This window comes from Mesoplodon bidens (assembly GCF_964165515.1).
Source record: "Mesoplodon bidens genome assembly, chromosome: 8".
Classification (NCBI taxonomy): domain Eukaryota; kingdom Metazoa; phylum Chordata; class Mammalia; order Artiodactyla; family Ziphiidae; genus Mesoplodon; species Mesoplodon bidens.
This window is the reverse complement of record NC_138165.1, coordinates 79,175,860-79,195,181: the sequence shown is the minus strand read 5'-3', so window position 1 is coordinate 79,195,181 and position 19,322 is coordinate 79,175,860. Positions and strand designations below refer to the sequence as shown.

General features: G+C 40.4%; 1 protein-coding gene across 4 annotated transcripts in view; it reads right to left on the bottom strand.

Annotated features, from left to right (window-relative positions):
* Positions 1-2,300: 2,300 nt before the first annotated feature.
* CASP8 (caspase 8) overlaps positions 2,301-19,322 on the bottom strand; it is a 32,299-nt gene continuing 15,277 nt past the window's right edge. For all 4 annotated transcript variants that reach the window (XM_081241916.1, XM_081241918.1, XM_081241915.1 and 1 more), the window contains 6 exons: positions 18,668-18,806; positions 18,511-18,555; positions 9,090-9,175; positions 7,318-7,459; positions 4,739-5,240; positions 2,301-3,594 (listed from right to left, as the gene is read on the bottom strand). In XM_081241916.1, the coding sequence (XP_081098042.1) occupies positions 3,459-3,594; positions 4,739-5,240; positions 7,318-7,459; positions 9,090-9,175; positions 18,511-18,555; positions 18,668-18,806 (1,050 nt within the window). In that variant the 3' untranslated portion in view covers positions 2,301-3,458. The remainder of the gene's footprint in view (positions 3,595-4,738; positions 5,241-7,317; positions 7,460-9,089; positions 9,176-18,510; positions 18,556-18,667; positions 18,807-19,322) is intronic.

Below are 19,322 nucleotides of genomic sequence, written 5' to 3'. Positions count from 1 at the left end.
AAATGGGTAGGGACAGGGGAACTAAGGAGAAAAGGGTGTGTATGTCTCAAAGAACCTAAATGAAAGGAAATAAGTTCAGAGACAGGAATCTCTTGTGGCTCATTAGAGATCCCCACTATGTGAATTGTTTTAGTATTCTGAGGCAGGGGCTGCTTTAAAGTAGTGGGGTTGAGCACTGAGAGTGTGGCTCTGATGTCTCTTAGGACTGGAGGAGATTCATCCCCAACCTGGAGAAATGTTTCTCCAAGCCAATTAAGAGGGAGGGTTGGGAGGAGCCCCTGTAGTTCCTTGGAGCCTCATCACTGAGAATTGGGAGGATGTTGGAAAGGCTGGTTAGAGGGCTAAATGTACCTGAAGTGTTTGAACTTGTAAAATCTCTTTTCCAAAGTCCTGGCTCTTTGCAATAACAGGAGAAACTAGGAGGGTTCTGGTCTCATTTAGGAGACTCCATTTTCTGGGGTTGAAGATTAAGAATTTTGGCCGTCTTCCTTATAGGTGAGTCATCTAGAGTGTGAGAGCACTGGTTTGCCAGATTCACTAAATCCAGAGCGGATGTAGTTTCCCATTCCATCTGGTCCTTTTTATAGAAGGGAAAGATCCCAGTTCAACCCATTAATAAATATAGAATTAAAAGCTTCCTGGGTGGAATCCACCTCTGTAGGAAGACCAGAATTTTCTTTAAAAACAATCTGAAGTCAACTGTAATCATCATGAATAGGTTTGTCAGATTTTCATGTGCAAGCCTGAATTTTCTTCCTATCAACAGGCTTTGGAAAAGCCCTAGGAGTCACGTGATGGAGTCACCTAGTGGTTGCTCAAGCCATGTAATAAGTTAGCAGGTTTCTTGGTTGTAATTCTAGAGACCTGTCAGGATTTCCTCAATTAGCAGTTTTCATCAAATGCTGGGCCTGACCTTTACCAACAAGCATATGAACTATCTGATATAAGTCAGAGAAACCAGGTCAGTAAGTTCGAATGACTATAGTAAATTCCTGAGCAAATCTGTGAGGGTCTTTGGTTACTTTGGGTGAATCTTTGACTATGGTTCACAGTTCAGCTTTAGTCCAAGGAGTATGAGAAATTAAGGCTCTGGATCCTCAGACAGCTTAATTTTAAAGGGACAGGTTCTGACAAGTTCAGAGGAAAAAGGAGTGGGGAGAATTTCAGAAAGAAGGGGAAGTTCAGTAAAGGAATTAGTATAGGGGAACTAAGGATATAGAGGAAGTACAGGCAGCATAGAAGGGAAGGAGGAAGATGGTGCCAGAGGCAGAGCCTGGTCACAAGGAGCCAAGGGAGAGACTCAAGATGGGGTCAGAGATGGAGCCTGAGACAAAGAAGCCAAAGAACAAGAGCCTGAAGCTTCAGGAGCCATTTTATCTTTCTTTACTTATTTGTTTGCCTCAGTTAACCTTAAGATCTTATTTTGCAGAGAGGCAATTTTAGACTCCTGATAGTATTTGGAAGCCTCGAAATAAGCATTCCACTCAGTTCTAGAAATTTTTGAACTATTGTGGTCCAATTTGGTTTTAGGAAAATTAAGTTTGGGGATTTCAAAAGTTCCCTGTGATGGCTGTTGAGATCCTAACTTGCCTTTGATTGGGTCAGTCCATTTAACTAGAAATGCACATGAGGAAGGACCACAGTTTCTAAACATAAAATTGGCTGGAGTCCCTGCGGTGAGGGTGGGGGGCAACATCAAAATATTTAGATAACTGGGGCCCCATTTCTCAGAGGTTTTTCTCTGGAATAAAAGAATAATTTTCAAACAGCTTGCAACTCAAACAGCCTACAAGCTAATACCAGCCAGTTCTAAGGAAACAGCTTGATCCCAAAGGAGCCAGACCAGAGGGTTTTCAGCCAGTTTCCAGAGAACAGCCCCTGTACCAAAGGAATGGGCCAACAGCTGAACTGACACAGTTTCAGTGAAGCAGCTCCTGTTCCCAAAGGAATGGGCTGACAACTTCTCAACCAGCTTCAGTAGAAACAGTTTAATCTCAAAATCAGACCAAAGTGCCAAACAAGTTCTTTCACATAGAACAAGGCCTTAACAAGAAAGATAAAACCTTAAAATAGATCCTGAATAAAGCCCGGAGAGCTTCAAACGGCAAAGAGGACATGAGCTCAGATCCAGGAGAAAGATGTACCTTCAAACTCCAGGGTCATTGAGGAAAACAGTGAACTCAATGGGCTTGATTGTGGGTACCACACTTGTTTACCCACAAGCCCAGAGCCATTGAGGATCTTCTCTGGTCCCCATATGGACCACCAAAAATGTTGACCTAAAACAAACAGACTGCCAGTTATCTCTCCAGGAAAGAAGGGTTTATTGCGTATCAGCAAAAAATTGCAATTTGGGGTCTGCAACCATGGCAAGCCATATGCAAGGCCCCACACAGCGAGGGAAGAAGAATGTTTTTATAGAGGGTAAAAGTAAGTGGGGAGGGCTATGGTAAACAGAGTCCATGGCCTTTCACTGGTTGAGTTCTTACCAGGAAAGAATAAGAGTCTTTCTTCCTGTTGGGCTCTGCTACCATCTCAGGGAATGAGAGCTCCCCCTTCTGGTCTCCCTAATCTATTTAAGTGAGGTTTCTGTTTATTAATTTTTTTTTTTTAATGAAAGCTCCTTTCTTTCTATCTTTCTTTCTTTCTTTTTGGCTGTGTTGGGTCTTCGTTTCTGTGTGAGGGCTTTCTCTAGTTGTGGCGAGCGGGGGCCACTCTTCATCGTGGGCCTGTCACTGTCGCTGCCTCTCTTGTTGCGGAGCACAAGCTCCAGACGTGCAGGCTCAGTAGTTGTGGCTCACGGGCCTAGTTGCTCCGCAGCATTTGGGATCTTCCCAGGCCAGGGCTAAAACCCGTGTCCCCTGCATTGGCAGGCAGATTCTCAACCACTGTGTCACCAGGGAAGCCCAATATCCAATTAACATCATTCCTCTTAAAAGTGAGTTGAATACTGTACTTATGAGTAATAAAAACAAGGACAATCATGCTTAGGTTTTTGAAATCTAAGTCTAAACAGTGGTGCTTTCACCACTGAAAAGCAAAGTGGCACAGGAGAGGAGGCTCACATGTTCCTGGGATAGCTTGTCACACTCGCCACCAGCAATCAGGCCGGATGTGGGAGCATTATATCCTCAACCTCAACACATGAGGGTTTTTTTTAGCCAGGTCAGATCGCAAATATCCCCCTCAGTGATCTTTGACATTTCTTTTAAACTTACTATACTTTTTGTATCTACTATAAGTTCATTTTTAAACCATTTCATCAAATTAAAAACACAATTAATCATGCCTACAGCTATGACTGTCTAGCTATTGCAAAGCCAGAGATTTAGCTTGAATTTGCATGAAAATTATATTGCCCTCCCATTCCCTCCACTTCCATCTATCAAGAAAAAAAAAAGAAAGAATAAAATAGCAGCATTTTCACTATTGTTTAGTTATGCAACTAAACAATAGCATCAATTAAGGGGAAAGAAGAGTTTTTTTCTCAGTGTGAAAGTAGGTTGTGGCATCTGTTTGCCCATATTTTTCTTGTCATCCTTATTGCTTACTTCAAAGTTCACCTTGGTGAGGATGGTGAGAATATCTTCACCCCTGAAAAACATAACATAACCTTGTGACCATCTATGGGGGGAAAAATCAACTGGTAAACCCTATCATCTGCTGTGATTAGTGATAGTTATTTCCCGCAAAACAACAGGCATTTGAAATAACAAGATGTTAAACCAAGACCTACCACAGCTTTCCAGGTAAAGAAGTTGTCTCAGAACTTAATATCTTATGACCATCAGAAACTTCACTGTCAACATCAGATTTGGTTTCTTTGCCTCCTGACCTATTTGCACCTCACTCTGCTCCATGTATTGTGTCACTTACCCCCAATCGCCTCAACGCCCCCCAACGTCCTCTGACTCAAATTGGCATTGCTTCTGTGGATTTATCTGTGGCCGCATCAAACTTTAGGCAAGTGGAAATTGAAAGTCTCCTGCAGCCACCCCACTGCTTTCTCACCAGCTTCTCTTATCAGTTTAGTTGGGCAACCTGTTTATTCACTTCTATGGCTAACCCCTGGGAACCTCGCAGGATTCGTGGTCTAAGTTACAAAATGAAAATGTAGTGTGGATGTTATGGTTCAGTCCTTTATCTGCCATGGGAAATTCTTGCTCTTCATACACTTAAAACATAATGAGACACGGAACTAGAAGCAACCTACAGAGGATTCCTTGCTATTTATCTGCTGGTTGTGTGTGCATTTGGTGAACTGTGCCGTACAAAACCATCATTTAAATAAAGGAAACATAAGATAATAAATGAGGGAAAGTTATTTTCCCACATTTTGTGGGCTTCAAAGCAGGCCAAATTTGTGGGAATAGAAAAAGTTTCTGATCTTTAGCACTTATCTCCCACAAGAAGGTCCGAGGTTGGTCAGCTATTATAGAACTTTTGACAGGGTTGGAGGATGTTAAACATGGAAATTCCAAACTAGTTGAGTGGGTTCAGTCATATTTCTGCCTAAAGAAAGAGATGAACTATATGACTTTGCCGTCTTTCCCACTCTACGATATGCTGATCGTCCTTTGAGGTGCTAAATAAAAGAAACTCCTCAGTAAGTATTTCAGTTTTTTCCATCGGTAAACTTGCCCTCTTTCTCACTCTGCAACTGACCTGAGAATTACAGTTATGTGATCCACAGCTAGACATTTAAAGATGAAAGAAGTGTTGAATAAGCAAAAATTACCTAGGACATCTTTCTCTCAGGCTCTGGCAAAGTGACTGGATATACCAGGTCCCCTCCATGGTGCTTCGGTAGGAAACACAGTTGTTCACGGTGGCCATCCCCAGCAGAAAGTCAGCCTCATCTGGGATATATCTCTTCTGAAGTGATGAATCCATTTCTAAATAGGCTTCCTTCTGTTCTGAGTCAGTTTCAATAGCTATACCTCTCTGGTAGTTATCCCCTTGACAAGCCTGAATAAAAAAGATTTTGGGTTTGCCAAGAAGGGAAGGGCACTTTGAACCAGTGAAGTAAGAGGTCAGCTCATAGATGGGGGCTTCTTGCCCATCGGAGCCATAGATGATGCCTTTGTCTCCATGGGAGAGGATGCAGCAGATGAAGCAGTCCTTGTTATTGTGGTCCATGCTTTGGTAGGATTTCAGAACCTCACAGATTTTCTTTGCAGTGTAGTCTTTGTAATGCACTATCTCAAAATGAAGCTCACTAAAGGTCTTTCTCAAAGCCTCTGAAAAGTGAAACGAAAAAAGTCATATTACACCGCAAGAATTCCCAGACCACAACCCAGGACTAGAGAGAACATTGATCAGATAAGAATCTGAACCAGAACTTAAAAACAAGACCCTCTATATTAGTGACTGGATTCCACAGACTTCTAATATTTACTGCCACCAGCTGCAAATATTTCCCAGCCCTGAGGCAAAAGAGAAAGGGGAGACTGCTATTGTTGGCCTGTTGTCTTTTCTCAACTAGCCTACAAGATGGGTAAGCTATTAATTAGGCTTACTACCTAACCAATCTAAAAAGTAACTAATCCTTACATAATCAGAAAAAAAGCAAAAATGAATTTTTAATAAAAGATCCATACTTATTTTATCCTGAACCCTCTCAAAATTGTTCATCAAAATACGAGATATGAATGTTTTAAAAGTCAAGTAGTACTAAAAGACTTATTACAAAAAGCTACCCCCCTCTACTCGTCCTTTTATCCAGTCATGTTCTGTCCAGCCATTTCTATGAAGGAAACCACTTTCAACTTTTAGCTATTATTATTTTTTTGGTATTAGCCTTCATTTTGTAATGAATTTGGGCTCATTTCTATTTATTCATTTATAAATTTTAGACTTTTGTATTGAGTTCCTATTGTGGGTGATGAGTGCTTGGTGTTCTTATACATTTACAACTTTTAGTTGAAGCAATAGAAATATATGTATTACTAATACTATGTAAACATAATATTCTTTAATTATGCTTCCTTTCTTATTAAACTTTTTGTCTTTCCTGGAATTAGCAATAGCATTATTTTTTCATTGCTTTGTTTTCTACATGCTTAACATTATTTTTCCCCAAATGCTCTAATTGATCTAGTCAAAGTCTTTCAACATTTTTCAGGCTGCCTGTCTGATTAATTTAGATAAAAATAGCATATATTTAAGCTGTACAACATTATGATATGAATAGTGAAATGATTACTACAGTTAAGCTAATAATATATCTCCTCACTCAGTTACCTTTTGTTTGCATGTGTATGTGTGTGTGTGATGAGAACACCTGAAATATAGTCTCTTTACATATTTCTCATGTTCAGTACAGCATTATCAACTATTGCCATCATGCTGTACAGTAGATTGCTAAACTTATTCATCCTACATACTGCTACTTTATACCCTTGATCAGAAATACAATCAATGCCATTTTAATAAAAAATGTTTTAATGGTAAATATTAAGTAAATGAAAATCGAAAGCCTGAAACCTTTTCTTCAATACCAAGATATATGATGATGAATGATGTAGTCAGTGAACTTAGGTTCTGTGGCTTTTTAAAACCTTAGAATAGATTTGCTCGAATAAACAAATGTTAACAGAAACCATTCACAGAGTCCTTATGATTAAAATCAAGCTATCTTATTTTCTAAACTACTTTATTTAAAAAATAAGTAATTACCTGATGTTATGACTCATAAACACCATTTTCAAAAATTCTTTGATCAAGTAAAAATTCTTAATATCACAATGGTTGGGTTGAATTATTTCTTTTATTGCTTTTAGTTGTAGCCATTTCTATGTTCACATGATGCAAACTATTTTTCATTTAACTTGTAAGCTCTCAATCTTAGCTGAAAAAGGCTGAGCCAAAGACTTTCTGTTTAGTTTAACATTTGAAAATGCTATTTCTGTTAAGGACTCAATTTCTGCTGCACTCATAGCCCAACTTTTATAAACACAACTTCCGTAAATGGTCTTGATACCAAAGCAATGTTTTCACCCAACACCTAATACACTCTATAGAGGCTCTATTCATTTAGTTGAATTAAAAACAAACTTTATTGTTGCTTTTTATAAGCCTTTTAGTAAGATTTGATATTTTATCTTTATATATATATTGCTTTGATTTTTAAAATTAATTTAAAAAAAACAAAAGCAGAAAACAAGTATGTAAGAATGTTGTTCACCTCCACAGGGAAATACGGTTATATCCATCTTTTTGAAACACGTGGCCCTGTTGATACAGCTTTTGTTCTCCCCTTTTGACAAAAACATAGATATTAGAAATATTTCATTTCTCTTTTGAGTTCTACTGTACCTGCATCCAAGTCTGTTCCATTCCTATCCTTAATGCTGTGAAGTTTGGGCACATCCTTCCTTGCTATGCTAAAATCATAATTGTTAAAGATCAAACAGTATCCCCGAGGTTTGCTTTTCATTCGGTAAACTGTGTTCCATGTCTGGAAAACAAAAATCCAACCCAGGAGCTGACTCTGTGGATCAAACACTTGAGAGGTGAACAAACAACTCCCTAGTAAGAGGTTAGGCATCACCTAAGCCAAACTGGGATGCAAGTGCACTTTCCATGGCCCCACCCAACTTGGCACTGCTCCCCTAAGGAACTAGTTTCCACTCATCCCCTGACAAGGATCACAGACTTCTTCCCCACAGTTAGTGTGGGAAGTCAGTGTCCCAATACTTGGGCCTCCTGAGCATTTGCACTTATATTAATAGTGTTGTCACCACATTGTATTGGTATTATTTATTCTCATTTCTGCTCAAGGCAGTGAACATCTGTGCCAGGGACTAGGATTATTATTAATTTATGAGAGCTCAATCAGGAGTTGCTGGGTGAATGACTGTCTTGGTGCTGTCTTTGGGCTGCCCCTTTGAGACCTTGTGATTCCCTCGGCTCTCTGCTCAACTCATCCATGCTTCTGGGCTAACAGGTGAGGGCCTGCCCATCACACGGCATAGCATGGCCCCAGGATTTTTCAAGCTGATGGCTTAATCTGGATCTCAGGACCACAGTGACTCAAGGAGACAGATGTGCTGGGCAGGCAGGTCTTGGCTGAGCTACAAGTTACAGTATCCAGACTCTACTACTTGACAGTATCAATCAGAGGTGACCCTGTGACCTCCTGACTTCCCTGGGGTTGTTTCAGTGCTGAGATATTTAGCATTTATTGGGAAGTCCATGCAGTTCCTCAAGGTAGAGAAAAGGGCCCCAGACTAGGAGGCCAAATTCCTAGCTCTACTACTTAATAACCTTAAGACTTTGGACAAGTTAACGAATCTCTCTTGCACTCAGTGTCATTAGCTGATGGGTGGGGATGACACTTGCAGAGTGCTTTTACTGTTTACAAAGTGCCACATGACTTCAGTTAATCCTTGATGTTCAGACTGAGAGAGGTCTGGTAATTTGCTCAGGAGTCCACTAATAAACAGTCTCTCCTAAGCTTAATTTCAAGCCTCCACTAGACGTTAGGCATACAGGATTTCCTCTGTTTCCCACCACAAGGAAGAGTGAATGGGCTGCTGAGTCACAATGTGGTAAATTGCTGAAAGTTACAGAAACAGAAGTGATATCTAGAAAGGCAATTCTTGGGCCAGCTCATTGGGATGAGATCATAGAGACAACTAGATCGTGAGCATGTGCTGCTTACACCTAATCACAAAGGAGAAACTGTTTTGAAATGCCAAGCTAAAAGAAGACTTTGCTTTTTCTAATCCTGCTGACTCTTCTCCCAAAGCCCTCTCCCATTTAGGCTGATGCAGCTGCTGAAAGGATCAGGTTGGAGGCTCCCCACCCCTCTGCCCTCCAACTATTCCAACATCTTTGCTTTTAAAATAGAAATTTAACACATGGGAAACCAAAGAGATCACCTTTCCAAAATTCAAAGTTTAAAAGTCACATTTTGAACTTGTGCTTTTGTGAATTTTTTTCTACAGTTCTCAACATTTTCAATAAGTTTCTGTCCCTTATTTTTTATCTGGAAAATTTTTTATCTGGAAGCTAAAAAAAGCTCAGGAACACAATAACTAGAATCTGCAGCACAAAGGGGAAAAGGAATGGGAATTTCCCGGTACCTGTGACTCACTGTCCTTTTCTCCTGGAGAGTCCGACATGGCCAGCATTTCAAGGGAGCCCTCCCTTATGAGCAATTGTGACACATCTGGAATGACACAGGTAGGGAAGGTGCTTTGGTGAGGAAAGATGTAGCACCCAGGACAACATAAGGTCCCTTTTAAAATGAAAATTCACAGGACTTCCCTGGTGGCTGAGTGGTTAAGGATCCTCCTGCCAATGCAAGGGATATGGGTTCGAGCCTTGGTCTGAGAAGATCCCACATGCCGTGGAGCAACTAAGCCTGTGTGCCACAACTACTGAAGCCCGCATGCCTAGAGCCCATGCTCTACAACAAGAGAAGCCACCACAGTGAGAAGCCCACACACCACAACGAAGAGTAGCCCCCACTTGCTGCAACTAGAGAAAGCCCATGCACAGCAAAGAAGACCCAATGCAGCCAAAATTTTTCTAAAATTTCAAAATAAATAGAATAAATTTTTTAAAAATAAAGTCAGGATTTGTTAAAAAAAATAAAAGAAAGAAAGGAAGAAAAAAAAAGAAAATTCACAGACCACCTTGAACATAATATCCTTGCAGTTCACAGAATAAGGGAAAATCTTATCACTAACTAACTCTGCCCCTATTTCAAACATGCTGGCCTGGGGCTGCAGGGTCTTTGTCTTTTGACAATTCCTTTTATATCTTCCAATGTGCAGAGAAGGTGAAAAGTAGCCGGTGCTATTAGGAGAACAGGTCCATTAACATGCAAATGTCATCTGCATACAGAGTGAAGTAAGTCAGAAAGAGAAAAATAAATATTGTATATTAACGCATATATGTGGAATCTACAAAAATGGTACAGATGAACCAGTTTGCAAGGCAGAAATATAGACACAGACATAGAGAACAAACGTACGGACACCAAGCAGGGAAAGTGGGGGTGGGATGAATTGGGAGATTGGGATTGACATATATACACTAATATGTAGAAAATAGAAAACTAATGAGAACCTGCTATATAGCACAGGGAACTCCACTTCACTGTACAGTAGAAGCTAACACAACATGGTAAAACAACTATACCCCAATAAATAAATAAATAATTAAAACAAAACGGAAAAAAAAAAGATGCAGAAGTGATCACAGTTGTGACTGCTGTAGCCCTCCCTCTCCCCAGCCTGAGTGAGCAAGTGAGCCCTAATCAGCCACTGCTTTTGCCCCCTCTTGCCTGGGTGGAGAACAGATGCCTGAGGGTGGCCCACATGCACAGATGGGACCAAAACCAAAGCTGAACTCCAGGGGCAGTGGGATCAAAGAAGAGAAAGGGAAATCTCTCTATGCAGCCACAGGAGCAGAGGATTAAATCCCTGCAATCATCTTGGTAAACCCTGCATCTGTGGAATATCTGAATAGACAATGAGTGTTCCTGAAATTGAGGCTGTGGACTTTGGGGGCAACTGTGGACTTTGGGGGCAAGTACATGCCAGAGTTGGGCCAGGTCAGAGTCTGAGCTGACCCCACAGAGCCCACAGCAGGTCCAGAGACCCACCTAGAAGTACTGGAGGACTTCCCGGGCAGACAGGGATTGGCTGCGCTTCACTGTGGGAGCAAGGACACTGACAGGTGAGGCCACAGGAAAATATTAATATTACTATAATTTTTTTCACTTTGTTCTATTGTTTTTTATTATTCATTCATTTTTTTCTTTTCTTTTTTATGCTTTTATTTGTAATATATTTTTTACTTTATTTTTTTTCCTCTTTCTACTTTACTTTGTCATTATGGTGTGCTTTTTCCTTGTTTTTGTTTTTTCCTTTGTTTTGCTTTGTTTTTATCTTCTTTTTAACTATATTTTACATTTTTCAATTTTTACTTCACTTTTTTGTTGTTTTGTATTTTTTTTTGTTTTTATCTTTCTTATGTTTTTATCCTTTTTTGTCTCTTTTGTGTGTTTGTTTTATGCTTTCTTTGCCTTTTTTTAGATTGCTTTCTGCTTTTGATTGGTTTTTTGTTTTTCTTTTTGATAGTTTAGTTTTTAGTGTTTGTTTTCATTTTTGGGTTAGTTTACTTGCTTGGTTGCTCTCATCTTTTTTCTCTTTTTCTTTTCTTGTGAGTGCATGTGTGTGTTTCTTTGTGTGTCTGTTTTTTTCTGTTTGGTTTTGCTTTTACCATTCGACTTGGGGGTTTCTTTCTGTTCTCTTTTTTTTTTTTTTTTCCTTTTCTTCCACACCATGTGGCTTGCAGGGTCTTGGTGCTCCAGCCAGGGGTTGGGCCTGAGCCTCTGAGGTGGGAGAGCTGAGTCCAGGGTATTGGACCACCAGAGAACTCCTGGCCCCAGGGAATATTAATCAGCGAGAGCCCTCCCAGAGATCTCCATCTCAACAGTAAGACCCAGCTCCACCCAAGGGCCAGCAAGCTCCAGTGCTGGATGCCTCACAACAAACAACTAGCAAGACAGGAACGCAACCCCACCCATTAGTCTAAACCCCAGCCTTTAGTCAGACAGGCTGACTAAAGTCATACTACACTCACAGACACCCCAAAACACACCACCAGATGCGGCCCTGCCCACCAGAGGAACAAGATCCTGCTCCACCCACCAGAATGCAGGCACCTGTCCCCCCACCAGGAAGCCTACACAAGGCACTGGACCAACCCCACCCACTGGGGCAGACACCAGAAATAAGAGGAACTACGACCCTGCAGCCTGCAGAAAGGAGACCCCAAACACAGTAAGTTAAACAAAATGAGAACACAGAGAAATATGCTGCAGATGAAGGAGCAAGGTAAAAACCCACAAGACCAAACAAATGAAGAGGAAATAGGAAGTCTACCTGAAAAAGAATTCAGAGTAATGATAGTAAAGATGATCCAAAATCTTGGCAATAGAATGGAGAGAATACAAGAAATGTTTAACAAGGACCTAGAAGAATTAAAGAGCAAACAAACAGTGATGAACAACACAATAACTGAAATTAAAAATACTCTAGAAGGAATCAATAGCAGAATAAGTGAGGCAGAAGAATGGAGAAGTGAGCTAGAAGATAGAATGGTGGAAATAACTGCTGCAGAGCAGAATAAACAAAAAAGAATGAAAAGAATTGAGGAAAGTCTCAGAGACCACTGGGACAACATTAAATGCACCAACATTTGAATTATAGGAGTCCCAGAAGAAGAAGAGAAAGAGAAAGGGCCTGAGAAAATATTTGAAGAGATTCTAGTTGAAAACTTCCTAATATGGGAAAGGAAATAGTCAATCAAGTCCAGGAAGCACAGAGAGTCCCATACAGGATAAACCCAAAGAGAAACACACCAAGACACATATTAATCAAACTATCAAAAATTAAATACAAAGAAAAAATATTAGGAACTTCCCTCATGGTCCAGTGGTAAAGAATCTGCCTTACAATGCAGGGGACATGGGTTCGATCCTTGGTCACGGAACTAAGATCCCATATGCCGCAAGGCAACTAAGCCCACATGCCACAACTACTGAGCTCACATGCCTCAACTAGAGCCCGTGTGCCACAAATTACAGAGCCTGTGTGCTCTGAAACCTGCATGCCACAACTACAGAGCCCATGCACCCTGGAGCCTGTGTACTACAACTAGAGAGAGAAAACCTACACACCACAACTACAGAGAAGCCCGTGCACCACAATGAAGAGTCTGCACGCTGCAATGAAAAATTCTGCATGCCTCAATGAAGATCCTGTGTGCCACAACTAAGAGCCGACATAGCCAAAAATAAAAATAAAAATAAATAAATAATAAATCTTTAAAAAAAAGAAAAAATATTAAAAGCTGCAAGGGAAGAGCAACAAATAATATACAAGGGAATCCCCATAAGGTTATGAGCTGATTTTTCAGCAGAAACTCCACAGGCAAGAAGGGAGGGCCCAATATATTTAAAGTGATGAAAGGGAAAAAGCTACAGCCAAGATTACTCTACCCAGCAAGGATCTCATTCAGAATTGATGGAAAAATCAAAAGATTTACAGACAAGCAAAATGTAAGAGAATTTAGTACAACAAAACCAGCTCTACAACAAATACCAAAGGAACTTCTCTACATGGGAAACACAAGAGAAGAAAAAGACCTACAAAAACAAACTCAAAACAATTAAGAAAATGGTAATAGGGACATACATATTCATAATTACCTTAAATGTGAATGGATTAAATGCTCCAACCAAAAGACACAGGTTCACTGAATGGATACAAAAACAAGACCTGTATATATGCTGTCTACAAGAGACCCACTTCGGACTTAGGGACACATACAGACTGAAAGTGAAGGGATGGAAAAAGATATTCCATGCAAATGGAAATCAAAAGAAAGCTGGGGTAGCAATACTCATAACAGATAAAATAGACTTTAAAATAAAGAATGTTACAAGACACAAAGAAGGAAACTACATAGGGATCAATCCAGGAAGAAGATATAACAATTATATATATATATATGCACCCAAGATAGGAGCACCTCAATACATAAGGCAAATGTTAACAGCTATAAAAAGGGGAAATCAACAGTAACACAATAAAGGTGGGGGACTTTAACACCTCACTTACACCAATGGACAGATCATCCAGACAGAAAGTAAATAAGGAAACACAAGCTTTAAATGACAAAATAGACCAGATAGATTTAATTGATATTTACAGGACATTCCATCCAAAAACAGCAGATTACACTTTCTTCTCAAGTGCACATGGAACATTCTCCAGGATAGATCATATCTTGGGTCACAAATCAAACCTTGGTAAATTTAAGAAAATTGAAATCGTATCAAGCATCTTTTCCAACCACAGTGCTATGAAATTAGAAATCAATTAGAGGAAATAAACTGTAAAAAACACAAACACATGGAGGCTAAACAATATGCTACTAAATAACCAAGAGATCACTGAAGAAATTAAAGAGGAAATTAAAAAATACCTAGAGATAAATGACAAAAAAACACAACAGCCCAAAACCTATGGGATGCAGCAAAAGCAGTTCTAAGAGGGAACTTTATAACAATAAAATCCTACCTCAAGAAACAAGAAAAATCTCAAATAAAAAATCTAACCTTACACCTAAAGGAACTAGAGAAAGAACAACAACAAACAAAAAAAAAAACCCCGAAGTTAGTAGAAGGAAAGAAATTATAAAGATCAGAGCAGAAATAAATGAAATAGAAACAAAGAAAACAATAGCAAAGATCAATAAAACTAAAAGCTGGTTCTTTGAGAAGATAAACAAAACTGATAAACCCTTAGCCAGTCTCATCAAGAAAAAGAGGGAGATGACAAATCAATAAAATTACAAATGAAAAAGAAGTCACAACAGACACCGCAGAAATACAAAGCATCCTAGGAGACTACTAAAAGCAACTCTGTGCCAATAAGGTGGACAACCTGGAAGAAATGGACAAATTCTTAGAAAGGTATAACCTTCAAAGACTGAACCAGGAAGAAATAGAAAATATGAACAGAACAACCACAAGTAATGGAATTGAAACTGTGATTAAAAATCTTCCCACAGGGCTTCCCTGGTGGCGCAGTGGTTTAGAGTCCGCCTGCCGATGCAGGGGACACGGGTTCGTGCCCCGGTCCGGGAAGATCCCACATGCCGCGGAGCGGCTGGGCCCGTGAGCCATGGCCGCTGAGCCTGCGCGTCTGGAGCCTGTGCTCCGCAACGAGAGAGGCCACAACAGGGAGAGGCCCATGTACCACAAAAAAAAAAAAAAAAAAAAAAAAAAAAATCTTCCAACAGGGCTTCCCTGGTGGCGCAGTGGTTGAGAATCCGCCTGCCGATGCAGGGGACACAGGTTCGTGCCCCGGTCCGGGAAGATCCCACATGCCATGGAGCAGCTGGGCCCATGAGCCATGGCTGCTGAGCCTGCACGTCCGGAGCCTGTGCTCCACAACGGGAGAGGCCACAACAGTGAGAAGTCCGTGTACTGCAAAAACAAACAAACAAACAAACAAAACTCTTCCAACAAACAAAAGCCCAGGACCAGATGGCTTCACAGGTGAATTCTATAAAACATTTAGAGAAGCGCTAACACCCATCCTTCTCAAACTCTTCCAAAAAATTGCAGAGGAAGGAACATTCCAAAACTCATTCTATGAGGCCACCATCACCCTGATGCCAAAGCCAGACAAAGACATCACAAAAAAAGAAAATTACAGACCAGTATCACTGATGAATGTAGATGCAAAAATCCTCAACAAAATACTAGCAAACAGAATCCACCAACACTTTAAAAGGATCATACACCATGATCAAGTGGGACTGATCCCAGGGATGCAAGGATTCTGCAATACACACAAATCAATCAATGCGATATACCATATTAACAAACTGAAGAAGAAAAACCATGTGATCATCTCAATAGATGCAGAAAAAGCTTTTGAGAAAATTCAACACCCATTTATGATTAAAAGAACTCTCCAGAAAGTGGGCACAGAGGGAACCTAACTCAGCATAATTAAGGCCATATATGACAAACCCACAGCAAACATCATTCTCAATGGTGAAAAACTGAAAGCATTTCCTCTAAGATCAGGAACAAGACAAGGATGTCCACTCTCACCACTATTATTCAACATAGTTTTGGAAGTCCTAGCCACAGCAATCAGAGAAGAAAAGGAAATAAAAGGAATACAAATTGGAAAAGAAGAAGTAAAACTGTCACTGTTTGCAGATGACATGATACCATACATAGAGAATCCTAAAGATGCCACCAGAAAACTACTAGAGCTAATCAATGAATCTGGTAAAGTTGCAGGATACAAAATTAATGCACAGAAATCTCTTGCATTTTATACACTAACAATGAAAGATCAGAAAGAGAAATTAAGGAAACAATCCCATTCACCATTGCAACAAAAAGAATAAAATATCTAGGAATAAACCTACCTAAGGAGGTAAAAGACCTGTACTCCGAAAACTACAGAATACTGATGAAAGAAATCAAAGATGACACAAACAGATGGAGAGATGTACCATGTTCTTGGATTGGAAAATCAATATTGCGAAAATGACTAGACTACCCAAAGCAATCTACAGATTCAACACAATCCCCATCAAATTGCCAATGGCATTTTTCACAGAACTAGAATGAAAAATCTTAAAATTTGTATGGAGACACAAAAGACACCGAATAGCCAAAGCAATCGTGAGAGAAAAAAAAAATGGGGCTTCCCTGGTGGCACAGTGGTTGAGAATCTTCCTGCTAATGGGGAGGACACGGGTTCGAGCCCTGGTCTGGGAGGATCCCACATGCCGCGGAGCAACTGGGCCCGTGAGCCACAACTACTGAGCTTGCGCGTCTGGAGCCTGTGCTCCACAACAAGAGAGGCCACAATAGTGAGAGCCCCGCGCACCATGATGAAGAGTGGCCCCCGCTTGCCACAACTAGAGAAAGCGCTCGCACAGAAACAAAGACCCAACGCAGCAATAATTAATTAATTAATTAATTAACTCCTACCCACAACATCTTCTTAAAAAAGAAAATGGAGCTGGAGGAATCAGACTCCCTGACTTCAGACTATAGTACAAAGCTACAGTAATCAAGACAGCATGGTAGTGGCACAAAAACAGAAATATAGATCAATGGAACAGGATAAAAAGCCCAGAGATAAACCCACGCACCTATGGTCAACTAATCTATGACAAAGGAGGCAAGGATATACAATGGAGAAAAGACAGTCTCTTCAATAAGTGATGCTGGCAAAACTGGACAGCTACTTGTAAAAGAATGAAATTAGAACACTCCCTAACACCATATACAAAAATAAACTCAAAATGGATTAAAGACCTAAATGTAAGGCCAGACACTATAAAACTCTTAGAGGAAAACATAGGCAGAACACTCTATGACATAAATTACAGCAAGATCCTTTTTGACCCACCTCCTAGAGAAATGGAAATAAAAACAAAAATAAACAAATGGGACCTAATGAAATTGAAAAGCTCTTGCACAACAAAGGAAAACATAAACAAGACCAAAAGACAACCCTCAGAATGGGAGAAAATATTTGCAAATGAAGCAACTGACAAAGGATTAATCTCCAAAATATACAAGCAAGCAGTTCCTGCAGCTCAATATCAAAAAAACAAACAACCCAATCCGAAAATGGGCAGAAGACCTAAATAAACATTTCTCCAAAGAAGATATACAGACTGCCAACAAACGAAAGGATGCTCAACACCACTAATCATTAGAGAAACGCAAATCAAAACTACAATGAGGTATCACCTCCCACCTGTCAGAGTGGCCATCATCAAAAAATCTACAAGCAATAAATGCTGGAGAGGATGTGGAGAAAAGAGAACCCTCTTGCACTGTTGGTGGGAATGTAAATTGATACAGTCACTATGGAGAACAGTATGGAGGTTCCTTAAAAAACTAAAAATAGAATTAGCATATGACCCAGCAATCCCACTACTGCGCATATACCCAGAGAAAACCTTAATTCAAAAAGACACATGCGGACTTCCCTGGTGGCACAGTGGTTTAGAATCCACCTGACAATGCAGGGGACACAGGTTCCAGCCCTGGTCCAGGATGATTCCACATGCTGTGGAGCAACTAAGCCTGTGTGCCACAACTACTGAGCCTGCGCTCTAGAACCCATGAGCCTCAACTACTGAAGCCCGCGCACCTAGAGCCTGTGCTCTGCAACAAGAGAAGCCACCGCAATAAGAAGCCCACATGCAGCAATGAAGAGTAGCCCCTACTCGCCACAGCTAGAGAAAGCCCATGTGCAGCAACAAAGACCCAATACAGCCATAAATAAATAAATAAATAAATAAATAAATAAATAAAATTTATTTTAAAAAAAGACACATGCACCCTGATATTCATTGCAGCACTATTTACGATAGCCAGGTCATGGAAGCAACGTCAATGCCCATTGACAGACAAATGGATAAAGAGGAAGTGGTACATATATACAATGGAATATTACTCAGCCTAAAAAAAGGAATGAAATTGGGTCATTTGCAGAGACGTGGATGGACCTAGAGACTGTCATACAGAGTGAAGTAAGTCAGAAAGAGAAAAACAAATATCATATATTTAACACACGTATGTGGAATCTAGAAAAAATGGCACAGATGAACTGGTTTGCAAGGCAGAAGGAGAGACACAGACATAGAGAACAAATGTATGGACACCAAGGGGGGAAACGGGGGGTGGAATGAATTGGGAGATTGGGATTGACATATATACATTAATAGGTAGGAAATAGATAACTAATGAGAACCTGCTGTATAGCACGGGGAACTCTACTTCCATTCACTGAAACTAACACAACATTGTAAAACAACTCTACCCCAATTTAAAAAAAAATGCAGATGTGGTAGAAGGTTGTGGAGAGGAGGCAATGAGGCTATCAGGAAGTAAATTAACTAAATAAACCTCGAAAACATATCTGCAAGTATTACCGTTTGAAAATTCATCTGGACCTCTTTCAAGGCTCATTCTTTGCTCTGAATTTAAAAAGAAACACACACATATTTGATTAGAAACTGCTGTGACATAGAGGAGTCTGTCCATTTAAGACTACATTTTGCTGATCCACAGCTCTCAGGTTATTTATACCTCTGCTTAGTTCTTCATAATCGTTGATTTTCTTCAATAGGCTCTTGTTGATTTGCTCACAGATTCTTTTCAGGGTGTCCAAGTTTCTTTCCCCTAGGATGACCCTCTTCTCCATCTCTATGAAAATATCAAGCAAGGTCTAGAGGGAGGAGAAATCAAGTTGGAAGACTAGATGGAGCCATATTGGCTTTTAGATTAACTTTTTTTTTTTGCTTCCACTCTCTCCAAACTAAGCACCCACCCTAGCTTCCCAAGCCAACCCTCCTGGGAGGACATCCTGGTCTTATAAAGCCAATCAGTAGATTATTAGGGAGGCAATTCATGATTTCTGGCCCAGAAAGACAGAAATAAGAAGACACAGGAGAAGTCACATCAGATGTCACCTAGTCCCCAGGCCCAGGCCCTGTGCTGAAACTGCCTGTGGACACCTTTATGTGAAGACAGTGAAGCAGCCTGAGTGCATGGCTGAGATGCAACAGCCTGGTCCCTATGGCAACAGCCCTGGGGACTGCCTCACACCCTCCATTGCCTCTGCCACCTGATCATCTCCAGGCTGAGTGTTCCCATAACACACACGCGCACGCACACACACACACACACACACACACACACACAGAGTTCCAGGTCCCAGGTTGTTTCAGAGACTGCAGAAGTG